At 43.4% G+C, this 22,921-nt stretch overlaps 1 protein-coding gene across 19 annotated transcripts in view; it reads right to left on the bottom strand.

Annotated features, from left to right (window-relative positions):
• Nucleotides 1-22,921, bottom strand: part of SORBS2 (sorbin and SH3 domain containing 2) — a 923,152-nt gene that overhangs the window by 309,007 nt on the left and 591,224 nt on the right. For all 19 annotated transcript variants that reach the window (XM_069631529.1, XM_069631528.1, XM_069631527.1 and 16 more), the window contains 2 exons: nucleotides 18,894-18,938; nucleotides 3,380-3,563 (listed from right to left, as the gene is read on the bottom strand). In XM_069631529.1, coding sequence (XP_069487630.1) covers nucleotides 3,380-3,563; nucleotides 18,894-18,938 — 229 coding nt within the window. The remainder of the gene's footprint in view (nucleotides 1-3,379; nucleotides 3,564-18,893; nucleotides 18,939-22,921) is intronic.

Genomic DNA, 22,921 nt, shown 5'->3' on the forward strand with positions numbered 1-22,921 from the left:
GTTGGATGCCCCGGCAAAAGCCTTTGCTTATTACTGAATGAGTTTTGAAGAATGGGTAGAGTCAAAAGATCTCATAACATACAACCAAACTGGGTTCCGCAAAGGATTTGGCACTTGGATCAACATTCTGGCTTTAGTTAAGATCATCCAGCAGGCATGGAGGATACATAAGCTATCGATATTTAGTGCCACCTTTGACAGTTTGAATAGAGGTAGATTATAGCAAAAGTTGCTAAATTGGAACATCCCTCCAGGCCTACTGAAGGTGATCATCCTGTTACATGAACACACAAGGGTGAAGGTTCGGTTGGACCAACACGTTAGTTCATCAGGCTGGATACCTACTCAGAAAGGATTAAAGCAGGGATGTATATTGGCACCGACGCTGTTCAATCACTATACATCGGACCTAGGTGAGGCCATTGCTAACAGTTCTTCGATTGCACCAAAACTGGGTGACACTCCAATACACTGGATAGGCTATGCTGATGATTTAGCCTAATTGGATCTGACCTTGAGTGGTTTGCAGTCTTCCTTGAACAAATTGAAAGAGTATACAGATTTGATCCCTTGGTAGTGAACACTGCTAAAACTAAGGTTATGGTATTCACACCTCAATATAAAAAGGAGATAAGAACCAGTTGGCACATCAACAAGGAGGCAATCGATGTGGTCCCTGGGTACAAATATGTGGGTGTATAGTTAGACAATAAACTTTGTGGTAAAACGAACCTTGAACAATTAAAACTAAAAGCCTTGCAGATATCAGACAGTATTAACTCCCTTGCGCATAAGGGTGGGGATATTCTGTCGGCATCTTATTACAGCTGTATCAGGCAAACATTCTATTATCACATATGGAACAGAAATCTTGGAAACGAATAGCCTATTGGAAATTGATAAAAATGGAATCAATGATACTTAAGAGACTATCTAGATTGCCTCTGTGTACACCCATTGATATGGTTTATCTTGAATTTAATGTTGTGCCATTCCAAGTTAAATTCCATTGAATTTGTCTGAACAAATTTTGGAAGATGCCAAAGGCTTCTAAGACCTCTATGTGTGGGCTCTTATATAAAGCCCTATTTACTAAAGCGAGCCGCATGCCTTTGGGTTGTATTGTGAGTATTAAAGCCATTGCGCAGAGATGGTTTGCTCTGGCTTCAGTGAATGTCATGAGTCTATAACTAAACAGCTATCAGAAGGTCATGAAGCCATTACTGAAAGAACACTGTGGAGAACAGCTGTTAATTGAAATAGAAACTAAACGCAACTCTGCTGTGTTTGTCGAGTACATTCTGGAAAGAGTGAATATCACGAAGTTTATTGAGCAGTTTGTTGGTAATAATATGATTTGGGATTACATTAAATTAAAAGTGAATTTGGTAAAGACGCTAGAGGTTGTGGGCGCCTGGTTAAAGAAACCGAGGGACATTAGACGTTGCCGTTTGCGTGGTGAAATGGAATTATCTGCTAAATACCTGACGACTGTATGTTCTGCCCTCTTGAAATTACGGCTGATACCTTTAAGATCAGCTGGTATCGAAGGGAGATTGTCGAGTGAGGCACTGTGGCCCATGTACATGAATGGTAATCGCAAAGGGTGTATTTTTTTCTGCAAATACTATGGAGGAAAATTGTGATTATGCTGGACATGCTGTCATGAGAACTCTGTAAGGTAGTCCCACATCAATACCCTTTTGCGAATTGTGTGGTACTATAAAATGTACAGATTGTTATTTTAGAATGTGTGTAATCTGAGGAAACTTTGTCATATTAATGTTTGATACTGTATTTTAAAGTTTGATACTGTATTTTAACGTTGATATACTATATTTTAGATTTGGATAAAGTGAATTAAAAGTTGACTATGTTGACTGTATAATGCAATAAAAAAGAAAGTAAAAAAAATAAAAAGATCTATATCCTGGTTATTGAGGCATGCACTGACGAGGAGCTCTGATGTTCCCTGTAATGCCCCAGGTGGTCCAATGTGTGAAATACCTTGATCTGAACTCATGCGAACCATGCACCTGTCAGACCACATCTCCCACTGCAGCAAACGCAGCGTTTCCTGATCTGAAGGTCAGCGGTTCCTCATATTGTATTTGGCTGTACTTTCAGTTTGAATCTTTCTTGCGGTAAAGACTTTTCAATAAACAGAAATCATAAAATATTTACTAGGGTCTCTTACGGTTATTCCTGACTCCTGGGGGTAGAAAGTTGACATTTGTGTGCTAACTTCCAGGCTGGGCCTTTATATTTGTCAACATCTCCAACTGAATTTCTTCTGGCGAATTGTTATCTTTTTGTGTAAAAAAAGGATTTTATTCTCTGTGTGCCTTTTAGTTGTATTTGAAGATGGTTGTACTTACCTCCCATCTATAAAAGCTGGTAGCAACATTAGTTATTTTGGAAAATACAACTACAGCTCACCGTTGGCAGCAGCAATATTCCTGCTATATGTGGCCTGGCTCTTCCTTTTCTCACTTCTTCACGTGGCTTTTCTTTGCCTCTCTTACAGTCTCACTGTGATTGGCCGTTTGTTCCGAGTCCAAACAACTTAGGTCTGGAACGCGCTCCCCAAAGACCTTCAATCTAAACAACAGTCAGAAACTCAAAATGCGTCTGTTCTAATAAACTTCACACCACTTTCATTGGTGCTTAGATGCCTTTTTCGGCTGTAGGTGCTTTACAAATAACCACAGATAGATAGATCAGTAATAAGATAGATAGATAGATAGATAGATAGATAGATAGATAGATAGATAGATAGATAGATAGATCAGTAATAAGATAGATAGATAGATAGATAGATAGATAGATAGATAGATAGATAGATAGATAGATAGATAGATAGATAGATAGATAGATAGATAGATAGATAGATAGATACAGATGGCCTGCTCTGGGTGTCCTCCTGTCTAGCCATGCCTTATTTTCCCTCTTGTTTGTGACGCTGGAATCTTTCCCAAGGGAAGGACGATGTCTGCTAGCACTATGGACTACCATAAACAAATATTTGTGTTTCTTTTTTGGAGCTAGTTCAGCTGACGTGATTCCTAAAAGATGACACAGCAGGCCACTATCAGCCAGATCAGGCCCAGACATTCACTTGGCTGGAACCAGAAATGCAAGAGTCTTGCAAACCTGTTGCTCTACCCTGTTCTCCTCCCCTCATGCCACCTGCCTGCAGTGTCAAGCGCCACTCGCATCCCACTATGCACTTCTAATTAGGAGACCTACCTACAGTGTGCATCACCCAATGGCCTTAACGACATTACTTGTATCAGAAATCCATTCTAAGCACAAAGAGAGCATGCAAAAAACAAATCACTGTACGATATTTCAGACACAACTTTATTGGTCTACTTACTTTGCAGTTAAAAAACTTTCTCGGGGTGGTGGTTGAGGCAGCACTGGCACAGGTGGAGGAGGCAAAGGGGAAGAGGCCTTGAAGGTGTCCATGCCATTGTCAGAGACACTTTTGGGTAAGGGCCTGTAGGTCTGTGTCTTTGCAGCTGGATGCGAGTAGGCAGATGGGAATGTGCCGAAATGATCTTGCGTGTTCAAAAAAGGGGAGAAAAAGCAACACATATAATATGTTCCAATGCAGTAAAATACATAGAAACCAGCTTTTGTAATATCATTACCGCGAAACATTTTCCATGATGAAACGTTCGCAAATGCCCTACTAATGACATGAATATGGAAATTAGGAGTGTACTGAAATTCAGCTTCAAGTAAGTATTCGGCTGAATTGCGGCTGAAAAAGAGCTATTCGACTTTGGCTTCTTGCATAATAAAGAGCAGGAGGTATGCACTTATATTATAAAAACATTGGACCATTAGGATGTACAAGTGAAACACCTAAGTGAAATGTACATTCACATGCCAATCGTAGATCTGAAAATTAGCATTATTCCACCCAAATAGGCGCATCTGAGAACATTGGATGGATTAGTTTTCCCTATGTGCTGTTTCTGGTGCCTTTGTCCATGCCTCAAAACACCTCAGCTACCCCACCCAAAAAACACTAAAAGATGGCAGCTATTGAAAAGAAATTATTCAAATCCCTCTTCTGTCAAGACCCTAGGTGGAAAACCTGACTTGAACATTACAAAGGCTTTTAATCAGTAGCACCTGAGTAGCCCTCGGGGTACTAACCAATGTAATCCCTACTTTTGTGTGTCAGTGCCTTGCTGCAGCCAGGAGTCAAAGGATGGGCAGGACCAAAAGGAACATTTGGAAGCATGAGTAGCCACATCCCAGTCACTTCCCTCACAGCGATGGCATATATGCACACTGTACTTTTGGGGTGGTCCGAGTTACTTGGGCCTTGCCCAACAAGCGACAGCTATGAATGCACAAAAATATAAAGCACACTGCTATTGAACATTTGTATTAATTTCATGCCTTAAACAACATTTTCTATAGATAAGAAAAAGTGAAAAGAAATAAAAATGGACATGCATGTTTCAAAGTGTGTTTTTATTTTACAACGTGTGTTGTGTGTGCGCAACTTTATTTATTGAAAAGGCAACTATTTGGCTATTTATTCGGCCCCGGCTGAATACTTTGGTCTGCTATTCGGTAGTCGGACAAATACTAAATCTCCTATTCGGTACACCCCTAATAGAAATATAATCAATACTTTTAAATTGGTCTTCATTCACATGTGACATGACAGCAAAGATCAACAAAGCCATTCTTGGTTTGTTTACCGTAGTTTTCTTAGAGAGACATCAAAATGGAGAAGTAATGAAGGTTGTGAGAGGAAGAAAATAGTAGCTGGAATGAGAGAGGAAGGTCAGAGATCACACGTGTGGATTAAGGGCAGATGCCACAAATGTGGATTAAGATCAGAGACCACAAGTGTGGATTAAGATCAGAGACCACAAATGTGTATTGCCAGAGAACAAAAGTGCAGATTAAGGGCACAGGCCAAAAGTGTGGATTAAGGCAGAGACCACAAGTGTGGATTAAGGCAGAGACCACAAGTGTGGATTAAGGAAGAGAACACAAGTGTGGATTAAGGTCAGAGACCAGAAGTGTGGATTACGGTCTGAGAACACAGGTGTGGATTAAGGCAGAGAACACAAGTGTGGATTAAGATCAGAGACCACAAATGTATATTAAAGCCAGAGAACAAAAGTGCAGATTAAGGGCACAGGCCAAAAGTGTGGATTAAGGCAGAGGCCACAAGTGTGGATTAAGGCAGAGACCACAAGTGTGGATTAAGGAAGAGACCACAAGTGTGGATTAAGGAAGAGAACACAAGTGTGGATTAAGGTCAGAGACCAGAAGTGTGGATTAAAGCCAGAGAACAAAAGTGCCTATTAAGGGCAGAGGCCAAAAGTGTGGATTAAGGGCAGAGAACACAAGTGTGGATTAAGGCAGAGACCACAAGTGTGGATTAAGGCACAGACCACAAATGCGGATTAAGGAAGAGAACACAAGTGTGGATTAAGGTCAGAGACTAGAAGTGTGGATTACAGTCATAGAACACAGGTGTAGATTAAGGCAGAGAACACAATTGTGGATTAAGATCAGAGACCACAAATGTGTATTAAGGCAGAGACCACAGTGTGGATTAAGTCAGAGACCAGAAGTGTGGATTACGGTCAGAGAACACAAGTGTGTATCAGGGCCAGAAGCCACAAGTGTGAATCAGGGAAGCCACAAGTGTGTATCAGGGCCAGAAAACACAAGTCTGGATAAAGGCCAGCTATCATAAATGTTGATTAAGGTGCGAGACCATATATGGATTATGGTCAGAGACAACAAGTGTGGATTGAGGTTAGAGGCCACAAGGCCAGAGACCAAAGACCACAAGGGTGGATTAAAGGCACAGTCCACAAGTGTGGATTTACGGGGGAATTATTTAAGTCCGTTTGAGTAAAAGTAAAGTGTAAATCCAAGGCGTAAATCATTCACTCCTCACTTTTAAACTCCAGGAAGGTTTGTAGACATTTGAAGAAGGAGTAGGTGCAGGAAACGGATTTAGCATTTCTATGATTCATTCCTCTTCTGCCATCAAATGCCTCCAGGTTTTAAACCAGTATGAGATTTTTCTGATGCCGTAAAACTAATGGATTCCCTTGGAATCGGCCTGTTTTAGCACCTGCTAAATGCCAGCGGAATTCACAGGAATACATTATAAATACTGTCCGACATACATTAATGGCAGGTGGCATTTACACTTTTGTTTTACAAAACAGAGTGTTCAAGAAAGGCGTAAAGAGCAGGATGCCTGATTTTACCCTTTGTGTTTGCATTCCATTTTGCAAATCAGTAAAATTGCATAGGGCGGACCCAACAGCACACGCTGTGGCCCCCTGCATGTAATTACCACTTCTTAGAAAATGACCCCCAATGCATGTTGGATGCACCAGCACATTCTGTGGCATGCTGTTACCATAATTATTTGTTTCACTTTTTTTTATTTATAGTGTACTACCGTTTAAAAAAAACGTTGTATACTTATATCATTATTCCATTTCGTTTACTTTTTCAAAAAATGAAAATTAAATTAAATGAAAATGCATCATTGTATGCAATGCATACATACAATTCAATACACAAACGCACAGATCCTCCAAATTCCTATTGTAAGTCGTTAAAAGAGTATATAAAATGACATTAAAAAGCACCATCCTATCAGAAACACTGAAGAAAGAATTATACTAACTTGCCATACATTTTAATATGAGATAAAATTGCAATAGACAACAATACACATCTATATAGGTATAATAATAACATGGATTGCTCACAGGTTAAACCCTTGCCTCTGACACGGGGCAAGCCTGCATTGTGCAAGTTTGAAAGCCTGGCAGGGCCGACTCAACACTTCAGTCTGCCGGGGTTGATCCATTCAGTGCCATTTAGTTGGGTAATCAATCAGTCCATTAACTTCCATACATCCAGAATACACAAAAATCAGTTTCAGCAATTGACAGCATAATTCCAAAATTCATATAAGACAAGCTCAACAACATATCACACAGTCACAGTAAAACGAAGAGCACGTCAATAAAACAGATTTAAAAACATCCTCATAACAACAAAATCCAGAGTTCCTGAGAAAATAAAATCCAAATGCAGGAGTGGGCCTAAGAAGTACCAGCTAGGGCAAAGCTCCGATTCCTTTTCCTCCAGACTCTTTAAAGGGCCCGATTCATGGAATATTTGCTCGGTACAAAGTGATTTTGCACTGCTGAAAAGTGACTTTGCACTGCCGACACAAACCCTGATTCATGGAACCGTGCCAAGTGTATTTTTGCCTTGCAAAGTCCGGGCAAAGTCAGCGCATGGTCATTTTTGCAGTACAAAATGACTTTGCAAAGAAGTCACTACATCTCTCCGAATAGACAGTCTCTACTGACTCTCAGTGATGTATCACTCCCTGCAAAAATACACTTGGCACGGTTCCATGAATCAGGGTTTGTGTCAGCAGTGCAAAGTCACTTTTCAGCAGTGCAAATTCACTTTGTACAGGGCAAATATTAAATATTCCATGAATCGGGCACTTAGAAGCTAGTTTGCCGCAGTATGGACTGCTAATTTATCATTTATCAGTCCTACAGCAAAGGCCCACAACCTGCAAAGTAGATCTTATATTTCTGGTAATAAACAATGGTTTAAATGCAGGGGGAAAATAAATAAGAAATGGATGAGGCATTCTCTCCTCAAGGTACAATGATGACAGAAGGGTAGGTGGCTGCTACTGCACTTATTCCGAACGACAGCCACGGGGGGCAAAACACCAATTCGCAGTTTAGTGAACAATGCTCGCGGGGGCTTCAGTGTCATGCCATCTTCATATGTCTGGAAGCCCATAAAGTTGGGTAATGAGGAAATGGGTGCGATTATTCCACACTGGAAGCCCTCATGCTTCTAAAGGCCAAGGTGGGATTATGTGGTGGCATAACCTCTGCTTCCAGGGCAACACTGACCTGCAGAGGAAAGAAGCCCCTGGTCTCATCCTGGCACCGTCAGCCAGTGCGGCATTTCACAGCAGTGAGAGCCCCGAGTGCCTGGTTCAGGTCTGAAGTAGAACCTCCATGATCCTCGTGTTGCTGGCAGAGCCCAGACAGTTCCTACCACAGCGGTGTTTCTGACGACTCATTAACCTTTGCGGAGGAAGTACGTTGGCGAGAGTCGTTTTTGCAGAGCCGCTGTTCGCTCGTTCCAAGAGCACAGTGTCATTATGGAAACCTAATATCAGATCCTTTCTTGGGACAATTTCAAGGGAAAGCCATGCTCTTCTTCTGTGTCTTTTGTGAGGCATTCTCCTAAATAAGGGTTCTGCAACCTTCGGCTCTCCAGGTGCTTTACCGACATCTCTCATCATCCCTAAACAGCATAGCCAAAGGGGAGGGATCATTGTAACTAAGAAATCTGCTTGCAACAGCGCCTCGATGCCCGTGGGCTGTGGAGCGCTTTACAAATACAATAAATACAATAAATAAATAAATCAAATAAATCATGGGAGTCATAGTCCAAAACATCTGGCTGCAAACAGGATGCAGACCTAAGGAGTTCACTTTTCTAGCCAGCGCTCTTTTTTTAGACCTGTGATGCTTGGCTTTCTCAATGTGTTGTGTCTTTTGAGAATGCACTCTTGGACACACATAGAACAGGAATTACCTCGGAGCACACTGTCCAGTTGGTTAGTTTATTATTTAGATGGACTTAAATGTAAACACCTTCCATGGTTTTCCATCACAAGAGTGAAAGACTGGGGCGGAAAATCACAAACCTTTATCTAGGGTTTCAGGGTGACTTATGTCTGGAAAAAGTAGTAGCTTGCTCATTGGTCAGTTATGCCGTAGGGACAAAATTACAAATTCACAAAACAAGTTATGATTGTAGAGAAGATGTACACCTAGCCTAATCTCACGCACATCTGCACGTCTGCTTAGTATGCAGTCAGAGGCTCAGTGGAGTAACTTTGCTGAAAATGTTGGGAGGGACATGGCTTCTAAATGCCAAATGAGTGGGACAAAATGGTGTGCCACAAAACACCCTCGTCCCCCGCTAAAATGACACCCATGCAGAGGTCCTTAGCGCGGGCATGCAAAAGTAGGCATTGCAAGGGTCTCTGCTTGGGCATGACAGGGAAAAAGGTTAGTGAGCACTCTCAAACTCGTAACTTAACGGGTACTCACAAACATTTCCAAATGCATTCGCCACAGGTATCTGCACAACTAACTTCCACCTGCATGGACACACGTAGCCACTCCCCAGCTCGTACGGTACCCACAATGACATGTGCAGCCCTCCGTCTGTTCCTGGCTAGGTTTACGCTATATAAAAACCCCAAAACAATGTAAAAAACAATAGCCTGGGCGTAATGGTTGCAATCACTGTGGGAAAGGGTCACCAATTTCTGTCAAATGGAATGAATGCACAGGGAGAATTAATTGACAAGAGGAAGAGGTAGTTCAAAAGTTATAATGCTAAACTACTTTTTTCACTTATATAAAGCGTCATATATAATTTGTGCACACTATGCACTCAAAATACTATATTTTGAGTGTAGGTTTCACCTGTTCTTGATATGAGTCTGTGAACACCAGGTACCTTAAGTAGAACGTTATGACCAGACAGAGGCGCAGACAGCACCTTTTGTAACTTATGCTTGAACGAGGACTCTTTGTGACTGCACCCAGTAAGTATTTTGACGTTCAAAAACCTATCCACATAACTCAATGAAGCAGGGTGCAGCTGTGCTCATGTCCTTTGCTTCGGAAGGCAGCGAGCCCAGCACAGGAAATGGACCTGAACAAGACTGAGCAGCCCTCGGGTCGCTCAGTCCCCAGACCCAGGGACTTGCCCTCACAGACCTGCTCTGAAGCCTTGTTATCACTTCAATAATCTGGAGGCTTTGAGAAGACTCTTTAGTGCTGTCAAGTGTTCTGAAGCGTGAGGTTTCAACAAAAAGACAGGAAACTGAACACAGAAACAGCCAAACCCCCAGACAATTGCTGCAGCTGTCTTCTTCTTCTTAATTATCGGGTGCGTGGGCGGACCCACGCAGGCGCTTCCCCATCCTAAAGGATGATGTGCACCAGACCCTCACATAAGCTCACAACTCCTCCCACCGCCCCCTCTGCTTCACAAAATCCAACATCACACTGTTCCTCCTCCTGCCTCTCACCCACAAAATCCAACATCACACTGTTCCTCCTCCTGCCTCTCATCCCGTCACCTCCCAGCAAAGCCTTCCCACTCAGCTCAGGCACATCCAGAACCCTCATCAATTCTCTCTCCTCAACATGTCTCTCACATCTAAGTCTCAGGCAGTGTCACGCTCCCCGCATCCACCAACACCAAACATCCACCTGCCCTTCACCCTGCCACTCATCCATGACCCGTCTCACCACCACAGCCTTCAGCTCATAGCTGTCCAAACTGGTATTTATGTCCAGCAATGTACAGACATTTTTTTCTTATGGTGAGTAGTGTGACCAATCAAAGCTGCAGAGTCCAACTTCCATTATTCACTCAAAAGGGTTTCTTATTGAATCACCATAAGACATGTCTCAAATAAGAAATTGTGGACATTCCTATGTTCCCATAATGCTCTTTGCTTTTATGCAAATCAACAAGATTGGGTTCTATGAAGAGATACTGTGTTGCCTGGCCTAGCCTGGTGCCAAGCCCCTTGGCCCAGCCCGCCTTCTCCACAGGGCCCGTCCCTCTGTGGACGAGGAGGGTTCCCCCAGTAATTTGTTTCCATTTCCAGCATTGAGTGAGCCTCGAAATATTGTTGCACCCAAAGCAGAAAGACAGCCGCTGTGACTCACACACGAGGAAGTTCTAACTGTCCAAGAGTGAGGTACATAGAGGCAATTGTGGTATGCATGCTGAAAACAGCCGTGCAGTTGGCGCGAAAGCAGGAGATTCCACTATGCCCACGTTGCACAGCATCGGCACACACCAGTACTTTCAGTCAGCCGAAAAAGGACTGGATGCTGTCTGTGGTGAGAGTGTGTTTTTGAAATATTTACATTAATATGAAAAGAACACCTCTCACCTCGACATTGAACATTTCCCTTCTAGGCAATATATGAATTTACCAACCTATTTTCCTACATAAACTAACCCTCTGCCTGAACAACACCTCCACCACTCTCCAAAAGGTGAATTAAAGCCAGCTATGAAATATCTCCAAGTCCAACCCACTTTATGAACAGCAACCAGGGAACCGGATGGGACCCGCGTGCCTCAAATTAAGGACAGCATTTATGTTCTAAATACCAGCCCTGGGGCAGCCTGCATTTGACTGTTCATGGGGAAGTAAGGGACAGGTCGAATCATGTGGGGTCAGTGGCCCAATGGACCGCAAGTGACAAAGTACAAAGGTTGTGAGTATTGCCTGTGGCTGAGGGGCCCAGTGCATTCATTCAGTGTAATGTCACTTCATTGTGGCAGGTTCAAATCCCAACCGGTCCACTCCGCCTTTCATCCTTCTGAGGGTGACAAAAATGATTACCTTTGAGTTGGGTAATACACATCTGTTAACTGTCTATAACACCAAGAGAACTTTCTGGTGTGAATGTGACCTCCACAAATACACCTGTTATGTTATTATTATTGCAGAGACTGGTCACAGGCTCATAGAACAGTTGCCACACTTGGAAAAAATCCTGTATTATGTAATTAACCTTGTAAACGTGGTTGTTTACAGTGGGTGGGATACGTATTAGTGCATTTCACGAAACCATTTTCACCTATTGTGAAATCTTCAGAAAAGAAATTCTATGAATTTCCTTGGGTAAGTGGGTACATTTTAAAACATCGATTTGGGGGTGGGATAAGGGGATAGGATAAGGTAGGGGGAAGTGTGCTGGAAGGCGGGGGGACCCCACCGCATAATATAAAAAAAATCTATATGCTAACTGGGAAAGAAGCAAAGCGAGCGAGATAGAGAGAGAGCGAGAGAGAGAAAGAGATAGAGAGGAGAAAAATATAGTCTGATGGATAATGAGAAAATAATGAAACAGTGATGCAGATAAGGGGAGAGAAACTTATATGAAGAAAGAGAGTGTACTGAGAGACCCCCGGCCGGCCCACAGAGCCGGGGTTTGCTCTTCACGAGAGCTGCACCTTGAGATGGATGGGGGTGCTGGTTTTCTTACTCCAACACCAACTAATAAGGACAACTCAATGGTTTGGCAAAGGGGAGTCCATTTAATGACAAGTACAAAAAATGGGGAAACATGAAAATCAACAGTGATGCGATAGCCCATCTCGCTTCAACTCCCTCGAACTTCATACAAAACATAAATTTTATACCGAAAACGTGTCATGATCTGACGTGTAATACCCAAACATTAACTTGCAATTCTATTGGTTGCAAAAAGGTAACTTTAATATAGGTGCTATATCTGTATATGGTAACGGAGTGAGGGGATTGGGTACATACTGTCAGGTGGGCATCTAAGCCCTTCCTTCAAAAATGACTACTGAAGATGTCACTAAAAGTAACACATCTCATTGGTTCTACTAACTATAGGACCCTAGATTATTTGGTCCATTGTGATTGGGTTGGCATCAACCCCATTGCATAAATCTCCACTTGGCTTACTAGCATGCAGAACCATCAAGCAGGCGCAGGGTGTCGCCCAATTCACTCTGCCTTCCTTCAATCAATCATCACTTTATGGGCCATGTGTCAATTAGTTCACTGTGGTCGGCCTCGAAACTGCATCTTCTTGTCTCGGAAAAGTTTTGATATCTCTGTCTGGGTGAGTGCCAACTGTGCTCGGCTGGTCACGTGCTAGCACACCATGGATTTACCTCATTTCTTTCAATTTGTGCATTTAATTTTCGTTTCACCCTGCCACCTGCCTACTCCTTCTTATCTCATTCCTTCAGTGGCAGGATATTCTGTTCTTAGCTTCAATTAGACGTAGCTACTGTTCATAGCTTATATTGATATAACCTTGGCTTCCCCGGCACAAGCTGTCTCTGCTGAGTTTCGATTCAGACTTTTTCCTCGTATTACTAAAATATTTGACTTCTTGCATTTGGCCCATAATAACCTGGGTTAGTTCTGCTTTTCATGCAAAGTGGACTCATACTTGTATAACATGCTTCATTTTGAGGTAGATTATGTACAATGGTGCTTGCCTCTCTATTCTTCTACTTAGCATAGCAAGCCACACTGTTTTCTTTAGCTTTCTTGCGGTTACAAGCATATGTACAGGCGTTAGCTGGTTGAATATCTTCATCCTTCTTTCAGTTTAAGCTCCTTTGTATTCTAACATCGCTTTCTTCTTATAGGTTCACAATATCTTTATTCATGGTGTTCCGTCTCTTCACGTCATCTTTTGGTCATATCTTCTATGGGTGGTTAATCCAGGCCCTCGTGATGTCACCATTCGTCTTCCATTAAGGACTTTTTTTTCTTCCTGTACAGCACTCAAACAATCTTCATTTCGTTTCATTTGATGTAGGGTTTTCTTAATGGGTACCTTACTGCCCATGGTTGTCTGGTTATTGGCACTTCAATAGGTGTCATTCTTCTAATAGGTAATGGGCAGAGCCCCACTGCGACTCTCTGCTGGTTTATCTGCTCATCATACGTCACATATTTCGGTGTGAATGTTCCTGGTATTTCAAAATGGGCGACTGGAGTGCAGGCTATATTTGGGACCTCCTCTACAAGAGAGCAGGAATCAGGGTTCGTCAGACCAGGAGTAACGGGCCAAGAGGAGGATAAGGAAAATCTGTGCCTGAGAGCGTCGCCTTGTTGCAATCTTTCCAGCTCAGCCTGTTTTCTCTATTTGTCTAATACTCTGTGTCTGTCTGCCTGCTGCACTCATCTCTCTCAGAAGCAAGCAGGCAGTATTCAAGTATAAAGGAAGAACACACAGCTCACAGCTGAAGGCCTAGATTTACCTGGATCTGGAATCTGGCAACATTGTTTTGGATCTTGGGAAACAGCCCATGCCTGTGCTAGTATACAAAGGCTTCACTCGTAGTGATGACCTGATCCTAACATGTATAGGCATTCCAACCTCAGAAGAGCACTGATTTGGTTTGTCTTTTTTTTCGTTTTGAATGTATGCACATTAAACATTGATCAACATTGTGTACCTGCAGACAAAGCAAAGAGTGGGTAATGATGAGTGGCTATTGTCCCATATGAAGGGACTGCCCGTATGAGGTGTGACAGCTGGATGATTAGAAATGTTGGGGGTACCTAAAACTGCATGCTGAAGGAAACAATGACTACAAGTAGGTACAATATGCATTTTCTTTCACTGTGTTTCTTTCAGTCTTGATAGTACATCTGCAAAAACCACAGGTGATTTGTTTAGGCTCACAGTGCCATGCATTCTGGTAATTGTAGGTTGGGGACAATACAGCTAAAATCATACTCTTGGTTCGCTCAGCATGTCACCATACCAATTTAACTAGTTTCAGGTTGTTTTATTATGTTGATTTGTGCACATTTTACATCGTCGCTATAGTGAGGGTTATTGTAGCCCAGCATTTTTTGAACACTTTTTACAAATGTATCTTTTTCCTGCCATAGCTCCACCTCTAACCCCATCCTCCTTTGCTCCGGCCACTCCACTACTCTGCTGGAGGTGAGTTCCCAGGGTATATTTATATCATTTGCAGCACCTATGCTACAAGAAGCTCTTAAAGTGCCACCAGCTCCAGTGCCGCAAACAGACAGCTTGGCCTAAGGCACGCAGCGTTAGTCTTCACAGATGCTGTTTGAGGGATAAGGTTCAAATGTTCGAGTGGCTTTGATATCTGTGGTTTCATGTGCAATGCGGACAATTTCTTTTTGATTGAAAATTACCGTATTTAAAAATCCATCATCTATCTGAGAAATGCATTGTTTCTATTTTTAAGTAGTTTTGATGTTGCAGAGGACTTACAGAAATGGTGTGGTTGTGTCCTGAAGGTGTCGTTCTATACAGTGAAGCAGTGTGCGGAGCAACATAAACACTGCATATATTCAATGAAGGGTGCGTGTGCATATTTGTATGTGTGTGTGTGTGTCTTTGTGCGTGTGCGCGTGTGTGTGTGTATGTGCATGAATGATGCAGTTATATGAGCTGTCGGTGTACGTATTTGTGCCCACAGGGACCTGGCAGTGTGTACGTATGTGTGTGTGCTCTGCATGCACGTGTGTGTGTGTATGCTTGTGCTGTGGAGACTGGACAGCTGTGACAAACAAGTCACATAGATAGCATATGCCTCCTTTTAGCAATGGCCTGCATGCCCTTATCTGCAAGTAGGTGCTATTGACTGTAAGAAATGTACAACTGTATCCAGAACTCCTCGAAATCATAGTGCTGACATTGCCGAGACATAATTCAAAAACTCTTTTCGGCCCATTCTCGTTTATAAAAGACTGCCTTTTACATAAGAGAAAATGGGTAGAGAAAGGTTGCATAAGGTCTCTACACTAAAATGGCCTGAATATGACGTGCGTGACATAGTGTTATTTTAGCAATAAATGAATAAACAAACCCAGTCTACCGAAATAGAGGCAGAAATTGCTCTCGCTGACACCCAAGTTTGAAATGGCAGAGCGTGCAATGCAATCTGCCACGCCGAGAGCACCAATAAAAAATAATTCCCACAGTCAGGCAAAAGTCTTGAAATAATCAAGGCCTCATTTGGCCTCCCCATTTTTGCATAATGTCTGCAGATCCTGGACACTTTGACCTTCGTTGCATTCGCTTTGAACACAAACACTGGAAGGTGCAAAAAAAGTATGCATTTGAGCCCTAGGCGACAGCCATATAGGCTACAGACAACTCATCACTTTCTACCATGCTGAAGTGTGTCACCAGTGCAGTAATAAAGCAAAACTGGTAGCGGTTGGGAGGCAGGGTGAAAGTCCCAGGCCCTACGGCGATTTAGGACAAGGCAGTTGTAGAAGGAAGCATTTCAGGAGAGTTAAATCGAAGGTGGCAGGGGGACTCACTTATAGAAGTTAGATTGTAATGGAAACATATCGAATTGTAACCTTAGAACTACATGTGTAGCGAAACCCTATTTTAGAGGGTAGACTCCATTTTGAAATTGAGGCTTAGTGCCATGACTATGCTAGTATGCTTGCAGTTCGTCCAGAGGGTTAGAAGGGTGTGCATGGAATGTACCCAGCAAGGCCAAGAGAGGACCAAACACATCTTCAAAGAGCAATCCCACAAGATGAGGGGTGAGGGCTTTAGGCCCTCGCCAGTCCAGATCCTTATGTTATAGCGACCTGAGACCCCCAGTTTCAGACATAAACATTCGGGTACACTGACCAGCCTAAGACCCTTGGCCATAAAACTGTAAAGTGACCAATCGATTAGGAAGATCAGAGAACAGGGACTGGCTGCCACCACCATCAGTTCATGTGATTTGTGCTGCAGGTGCCAGGGGAAAAGGTAACAAATGTATGCCCTGGGTGGGAAAAAAATGTGGAGGCGCCAAAGTGTCTGGGAAGGGAGCGGGGTACACATAGTTCTGAGAAAGATATCACAACCTCCAAAGTATCCACCTCGCTCATGTCCCTGGTACCAGGTACACTGTAGAACTGTGAAATAATGAGTTGTGTGAGTGTAACTCAATTTCCAATGAATGCTTTTGTACTTCGCTGACGAAAGAAGAAGATCCCCACGTGGCAGAAGATGGAAAGAAGGTGCTGGGACCAATAGCCTGGCATCCCGTATGGAGTAGGCTACATACGGTACCACGGACTGGGTTCTGTGTGTGGTGTTTCAACCCGTTAGTGTGGCGTGTTGTAACACTGTCACGGCAAAGTAGGTGCGCCAAATCCAATACTGATTGGGTGAATGCAACACAGGAAGATCACAGAAAGACAGAGCATTGACTCCTTACACAAATACGCAAAGCTCACCTAGAATAATATGGTGGCCTTAGAGTAGCGTTGCCTCCTTTAAGGAAAACGGGCACATGACGTTTTTCAATGGTGAACGAGACCATTTTATGCCCCAGCCGACCTTGCTGGGTCCTTTATTTCAGGGACTGCTCCACTGATGACATGCTGTGAACAGGGCAGAAGATCTGGCCATGTCCTGTTGCTATATAGTCACCCTTCACCTCGGGCATTGTTAATGTATGTATTTACTGGGGTATTAGAATGGACCACATGTGTGACCATTTCAGAGTGATGGGGAATAGAAGGTTGGGGGGAGAGGAGGAAAGAGGGGTGATGCGGCGGGCTGAGGGGGGGCAGGTTGCAGGTTCGCATGTACCAATAAGTCCCCATCTTTTTCTCCTCATGCATGGTCTTAATTTACATCTGCATGATAAGGCCATGGGTTCGACCTCGCACATCCTGCTTTCACAGATGGGATGAACTTTTAAATGGACAGAAATGAGAGTCGTTCCCCTGCGCCTGATGGGTACAGCCCTGGGGATGAACACACCATGGCAAGGTCATTTCTACCCCGGGAAAGGTTTTTTTCTTGATGTCTCACTGGGACATGCCGTTGAAGGGCCTGTCACAGAGAAACACGCTGCCAACAACTAAGTCATTGCTGGAAGTCAGGCACACATTCATGTCGGAGGCGTGCATGCAAAGAATCTGCACAGCGCATCTTTGCACTACTGTCCAGCCCTTCCTGAAATGTGTTGGCCACTTTTGAAAATTAGGTGACCTGTACATTTCAGCAATGAGCACAAATTGATATTTTATTTCTATCGCACTCATACACAAGTGTTTCAGAGCGCGGCAAGGAAAGGGGAACAGGGGAGAACAAAAACAACGATCTTACTAGGCCCAGTGACATTGAGAACGTGCAAGTGCATGTGGGGGGGGGGGTGCATATGGAAATGTAGAAAGGGCATCCTCTGTGCTTTTGTCATGTGCGCTCATTGTTCAGAATCCGCCGTTATTTGCTTGCCTCACAGAGGGTTCCAGTGTTTCCTGTTGGTTGGTTTATTTTACATTGATATTTATCTCACAAAGGCTTTTGCAGTTCCTGTTTACGCAGGTTCTGCAAAATCTCCTGAGTTACATTTCCAGTTCCTCCTGAAGAAGACGCAATACAGTGTTTTAAGGACAAAATATTCCAGGCTATTCTTCCAAATAAGCAAAGAGCACAACACTTCTTAAAAGAACCCCAAACTGAATACAAACAGACTTCGCTTTTGAGCTTTAAATTTCTATAATGGGGAATGGAAAACTGTTGTTGGTGTTGTGTACACACATGACAATCTACATTTGTAAATGTTGTGCAGCATGTCCAAAGGCATTGGATCATTGAAGAGGTTGGTGCCAGATCTAGGGGGAGCAAGCAGGATTTAAAAAAAATGCAGTATTGTGTGTAACTAATCACGCAAATATTAGACATATGCCGCAAATATACATTGACCAATAGGCCTATCCTTCTAGTGCAAAGCAATGGAGGATATAGGGATAGTTTGGTCTCAGAGCAAACGTATTGGCTGGCCTCAGAAGACTGAAGGGACTAGGCAGGTCTGGCACAATTCGCACCTGTGACCTCAAGTTTCGACATAGCTCACACCAGTGAGCGATGAACTCAATGGAACTCCTGAACACTACAGCTATCGGGACCTTCTTGCAACATTGTAGCCAGAACTCTCTTTTCATTCAAATCATTACATGAGTATCACAAGAAGCCACTTTCCTACTTCATCCAGCCTCCCTAAAGTGCTGCTCTCTTGCAAGTAGAACTAACCACAGATTTAATGTCATGATTGCTGATCACAGGCAAAAGAGTAAATTTAAAAAATTAAAAAAAACATTGCTTTTTTATTATAAATTATGCAATGCACAGTGTGTTGTCCACACTCCAATATTAGTACACTTGCAGCAATTGCATCAAAGCTTAGTTACCTGAAAAATATATGACAAAAATACATATGTCTCCTACCGGTGTTATATGCATAGGTGGTATTGGAGGGATCCGTGTCATCATCTGTAAAAAAATTTAAAAAAAGGTAACCACAAGTTAAATGACAGCATTTGCAGTTAGAGAGACTGGGATCTGTCACAGGCAAAGGACAATGGGATGCAATAGTGTGCAAGGATTAACCTAATGAAAAACAGTGGCCGCCCTTAAGACTATAAGAAGGTATCCTTTGTGGATACGTTACTTTGGCAAGAGAGAGACTTCAGTTTTGACACGAGTCAATGAGCTTTTGCAGTGGGCATGGATAGGCCCAGATTACTAACCGCTAATCCCCTTGGCTCCAATTTCTAAGCTTCCTTCTTCCAGTCGTTACTTATGGCGGTTGTCCACTCCCAAGATATGCACCCTGCAGCCTCAAAACAAAAAACAACAGTTTCCCCTCTTTCCCTCAGAAGGGGACACATCCTTTCACTCACCCAATTAATTATTCTAAAGCAAGTAGTTCTTACATAGACAGTAGTATCATCTACACACAGGACCAGGACGAGGAAGAGTAAGAGTGGGAGTTATGGAGTTTGCGGGTAAGTAATCTGGGCATTGCCTCATGCTCGACCCAGTCCATACATAGGAGGACATAAAAAGCAATGCAGAGTTTAATCCCAATCAAATCACACGTTACTGCAAAGTGGATCAAAAGTAACAGACTTGAAGGAAGTTGTCTGACAAACCAGGGTCACCTTATCATGGGGCAAAAAAGGAACTAGGACAGGCCCAAGAGGCAGCCCGCCAAGAATGCATAAGTGCCACGCACATAGCGGCAGCTAGTCAATCTGCCACCCTTCTGACAGACAGAGCATGTGTGCCCTCCAGTCCTGGGACCCGAGCAATATCATCATTCATTGTCTACTAAATGTAGGAGTGAATAACGTATTCCCCTTGTGGCCACAGCCAAAGGAAACAAGAAGAAAGTCAGTAACTGAGACAAAAATATTCCCACAGCCCTTCCCACATCAAAGAATGGCTACAACCTACAGAACCTGGATCCTACAGACCCATGTTCATGGGTCTTACTATATCCTAAATAACATGAACATCAAACAGAACTTTAAGTAAAAAATCAAAAGCACAGAGCGTTAACAAACCCTCAAGAAACATTCCAATGTACAGAGAAGTACAAAGTTAAGCACCCCATTCACAGAATCTATGGGCAGAAGTAATTGCATGTAAACACCTTTTGAATGAGAGCATCTTCAAGGAGGCTGTGTCTAATGGCTTCAATGGGGGACTCGGTTGACATGGTAACACCATAAGACGTAAATCCCATGTAGGAAATGGGGAACAAATCTTAGGCCTAGCCACCTGAAACCTTATCAACAAGGCTCCCTGAAGTCTCTAATAGCTGCCAACTGGGCACACTGGGAAAATACTCCAAGGTTCTTCACAAAGCCCAAGTTAAGAAAGTCCAGAATCTTTAACGGAAGCAATTCTAATTCCTATACTAAGAAGTCTAGCTAGGACAGGGGACCTCCTAGGATTTCAGGCTACATAGTCGCCGAGAGTGTTTGACTGCCTCTGCCAGTGAAATGGACATACCAAACCCCATCAAGCGCTGTCCTTCAATCTTCAAGCCACCAACCTCAACCTGCCCGGAGACAGGCGGAGGATGTCTGGAAAATTAGGTGGGGAATAAAAACATCCGAGAGTCCCACCTAGGCCCGAAGCCATCTGGAGACTCATTGGGATCCAGGACTTCTGTAGCCACAGCGAGGCAACCAGGATTACAGACAACTCCTCCCTCCTGATATGTAAACAAACCTTCTTCATCAGGGGACAAAGAGGAAAAACCAATCAAAGGCATTTCAGCTAGAGTGTTGACAGGGATCCTTTCCCCAGGGACTGTCGTGCCATACCCTGGGAAAGAGTGGAGGCAAACAAGTAAACCGTGGGAAGGAGGATCTGCATGTACATCTCAGCAAAGATCCATGAAGGCAATGAAACGTCCAATGATGAAGGCAGTAATAATACTCTGTTGAGGACATCTACACTCATGCATATTCTCCATCCCTAGATTGTACGTTTCCTTGTGAGCAACAGAATTTAGAGAGTGAGACTTCATGTCTCCTTGTCTGTGGGCTTGCAATTTCATTGCTGGATTGTCTGTGCTGGTCATATCTGCATGCTCCTGCAGCACTGAAGGAAAAGCGTTAAAGGCCCTGAACAATGCTGGGAATTCCCTCCTGTTTGGAGATCACCAAAATGCTGGTAGCCAGACCCCTGGACGAGAGCTTGTCCCCAACATTGTGCTCCATTACCTAAACTATGCATTTTTGTGACCACCGCTGGGACTAGCCAAGCCACCACTGCACTTGGTCTTGCACGCGGGGGAGAGAGGAACAACAATCAGACAATTGTAATGCAGGGAGTATGGATTCCAGAGATCCAAGAGATGACTCACCAGGGGCTTAAGGTGAAATCGAGATCAGAGGTCTACAAACCAACACCCCGTCATATCAGCCATGGGGCCACAAATAAAAGCGCCACCATGCCACCCTGGACTTGCAACTCTAGGGATTCAGGCACCATCCTCTTAGACTAAATAAATCTAAGGCAGGCTCCAGTAGTTTCACCGCCAGAGAAGTAGCATCAATTCTGCCCCTTTTCGTGTTGAAGGGCCCCTTTACAGTCCAGGCACTGAAATGGGAGCAGGGATAACTTGCTGAGATTCAGTAGCCACACAACCCTGGCCAGGTAACTGTATTTATAGCAGAGCTGTATAGGTTTGTCCAGGGTACAGAACTGGCCCAGATAAGCCGATAAGCCGATCATCCAATGATTCCAAAGTTAAGCCCTGAGCATAAAGAAGAACTGCTAATGGCGAAGTACCTTTGAGAACACTTAAGACACAGACCTGAGGCCAAATCACAAAACTTTAAATTGGGAACAGAACCTCCTTCTCTGCCATCTCAGAAAATACTAAAATCGAGGGTGTGATGGAACGATGGAAAAGTGTTTCCTTCAGATTGATAAATGCTAGAATTTCTCTGATGGAAATCATAGAAATTTTGGATTATAATATCGCTATCCTAAAAAGAACAGTTCACATAAATGTGTTATTTTCATTTGGCGCAAAAGCGCATGAAAGCTTTTGGGACCAGGGAGAGGATGTAGAAAATCCTGCGGTTTCTTTCTGCAAGAGGAACATGAACGATGGCGTTCTGCAGCGGGAGATCCTGAATGCCAAGGTGGAGTCACATGCTTGCAGGGATCCTGTCCTGACCTCCATAGAGTACGACAACCAGCACACAGGTAGTGGTGGTGGCCATGTCCCACACATGCTGGATTTAGTGCTGGTGATTTCCTACAGGAAATCTCTGCAGAAATTTAATTACCATGTTCTCAAAACAGCAGTCAGGATTGCTGGTAGTTTTGAAGGTTAGGTAGATGGCCCTTAACACGACTGGAACCGTCAGCAGATTGTAAGGAACCCCAAGGAGTTGGAAATCGATAAAGTCCCTTTCATCTGTTTGTGTCTTGGGTTAAAGAGATACAGACAAATCTGGCACGTCAGCTGCAACCTTAAAGAGTTGCACCAGCTTTTGGCTGAAAATCCTAGACCCAATAATCAAAGTCACAAAAATCTGGCTTTTGAAGAGGCCTCCTCTTTCCAAGAATGGAGCCAGAAATGATGCTTAGTCGAAAGAACTGAAATGGTTTGGTCCACCATAGCCCTGATGAGATCTGATAAAATGCCTGAAGCCAACATCATTTGCTGCTCTATAATTGGTGGATTACATTATCCTCCCTACTCCACACTTCTCCAATGCTGCCAGGAGTGACAGAAAATATTTCAGTACTGACTGAAAAATTAGAAGCACCGGGATCCCTCTTCAAAGCCATGTCAACTTTCCTAATGATGCTATCAGGGGTGGGGGAGTCCACCCATGGCATGGTTGTGGGATTCCACCTTTAGGGTAACATGAAACTGTACACCAAGCACCCCACCCAATGGACTACCTTTTGAAGCAATGTCTAAAGACAGAAGCCTAACC

This window comes from Ambystoma mexicanum, chromosome 6q (assembly GCF_040938575.1).
Source record: "Ambystoma mexicanum isolate Mex_15411 chromosome 6q, UKY_AmexF1_1, whole genome shotgun sequence".
Lineage (NCBI taxonomy): Eukaryota > Metazoa > Chordata > Amphibia > Caudata > Ambystomatidae > Ambystoma > Ambystoma mexicanum.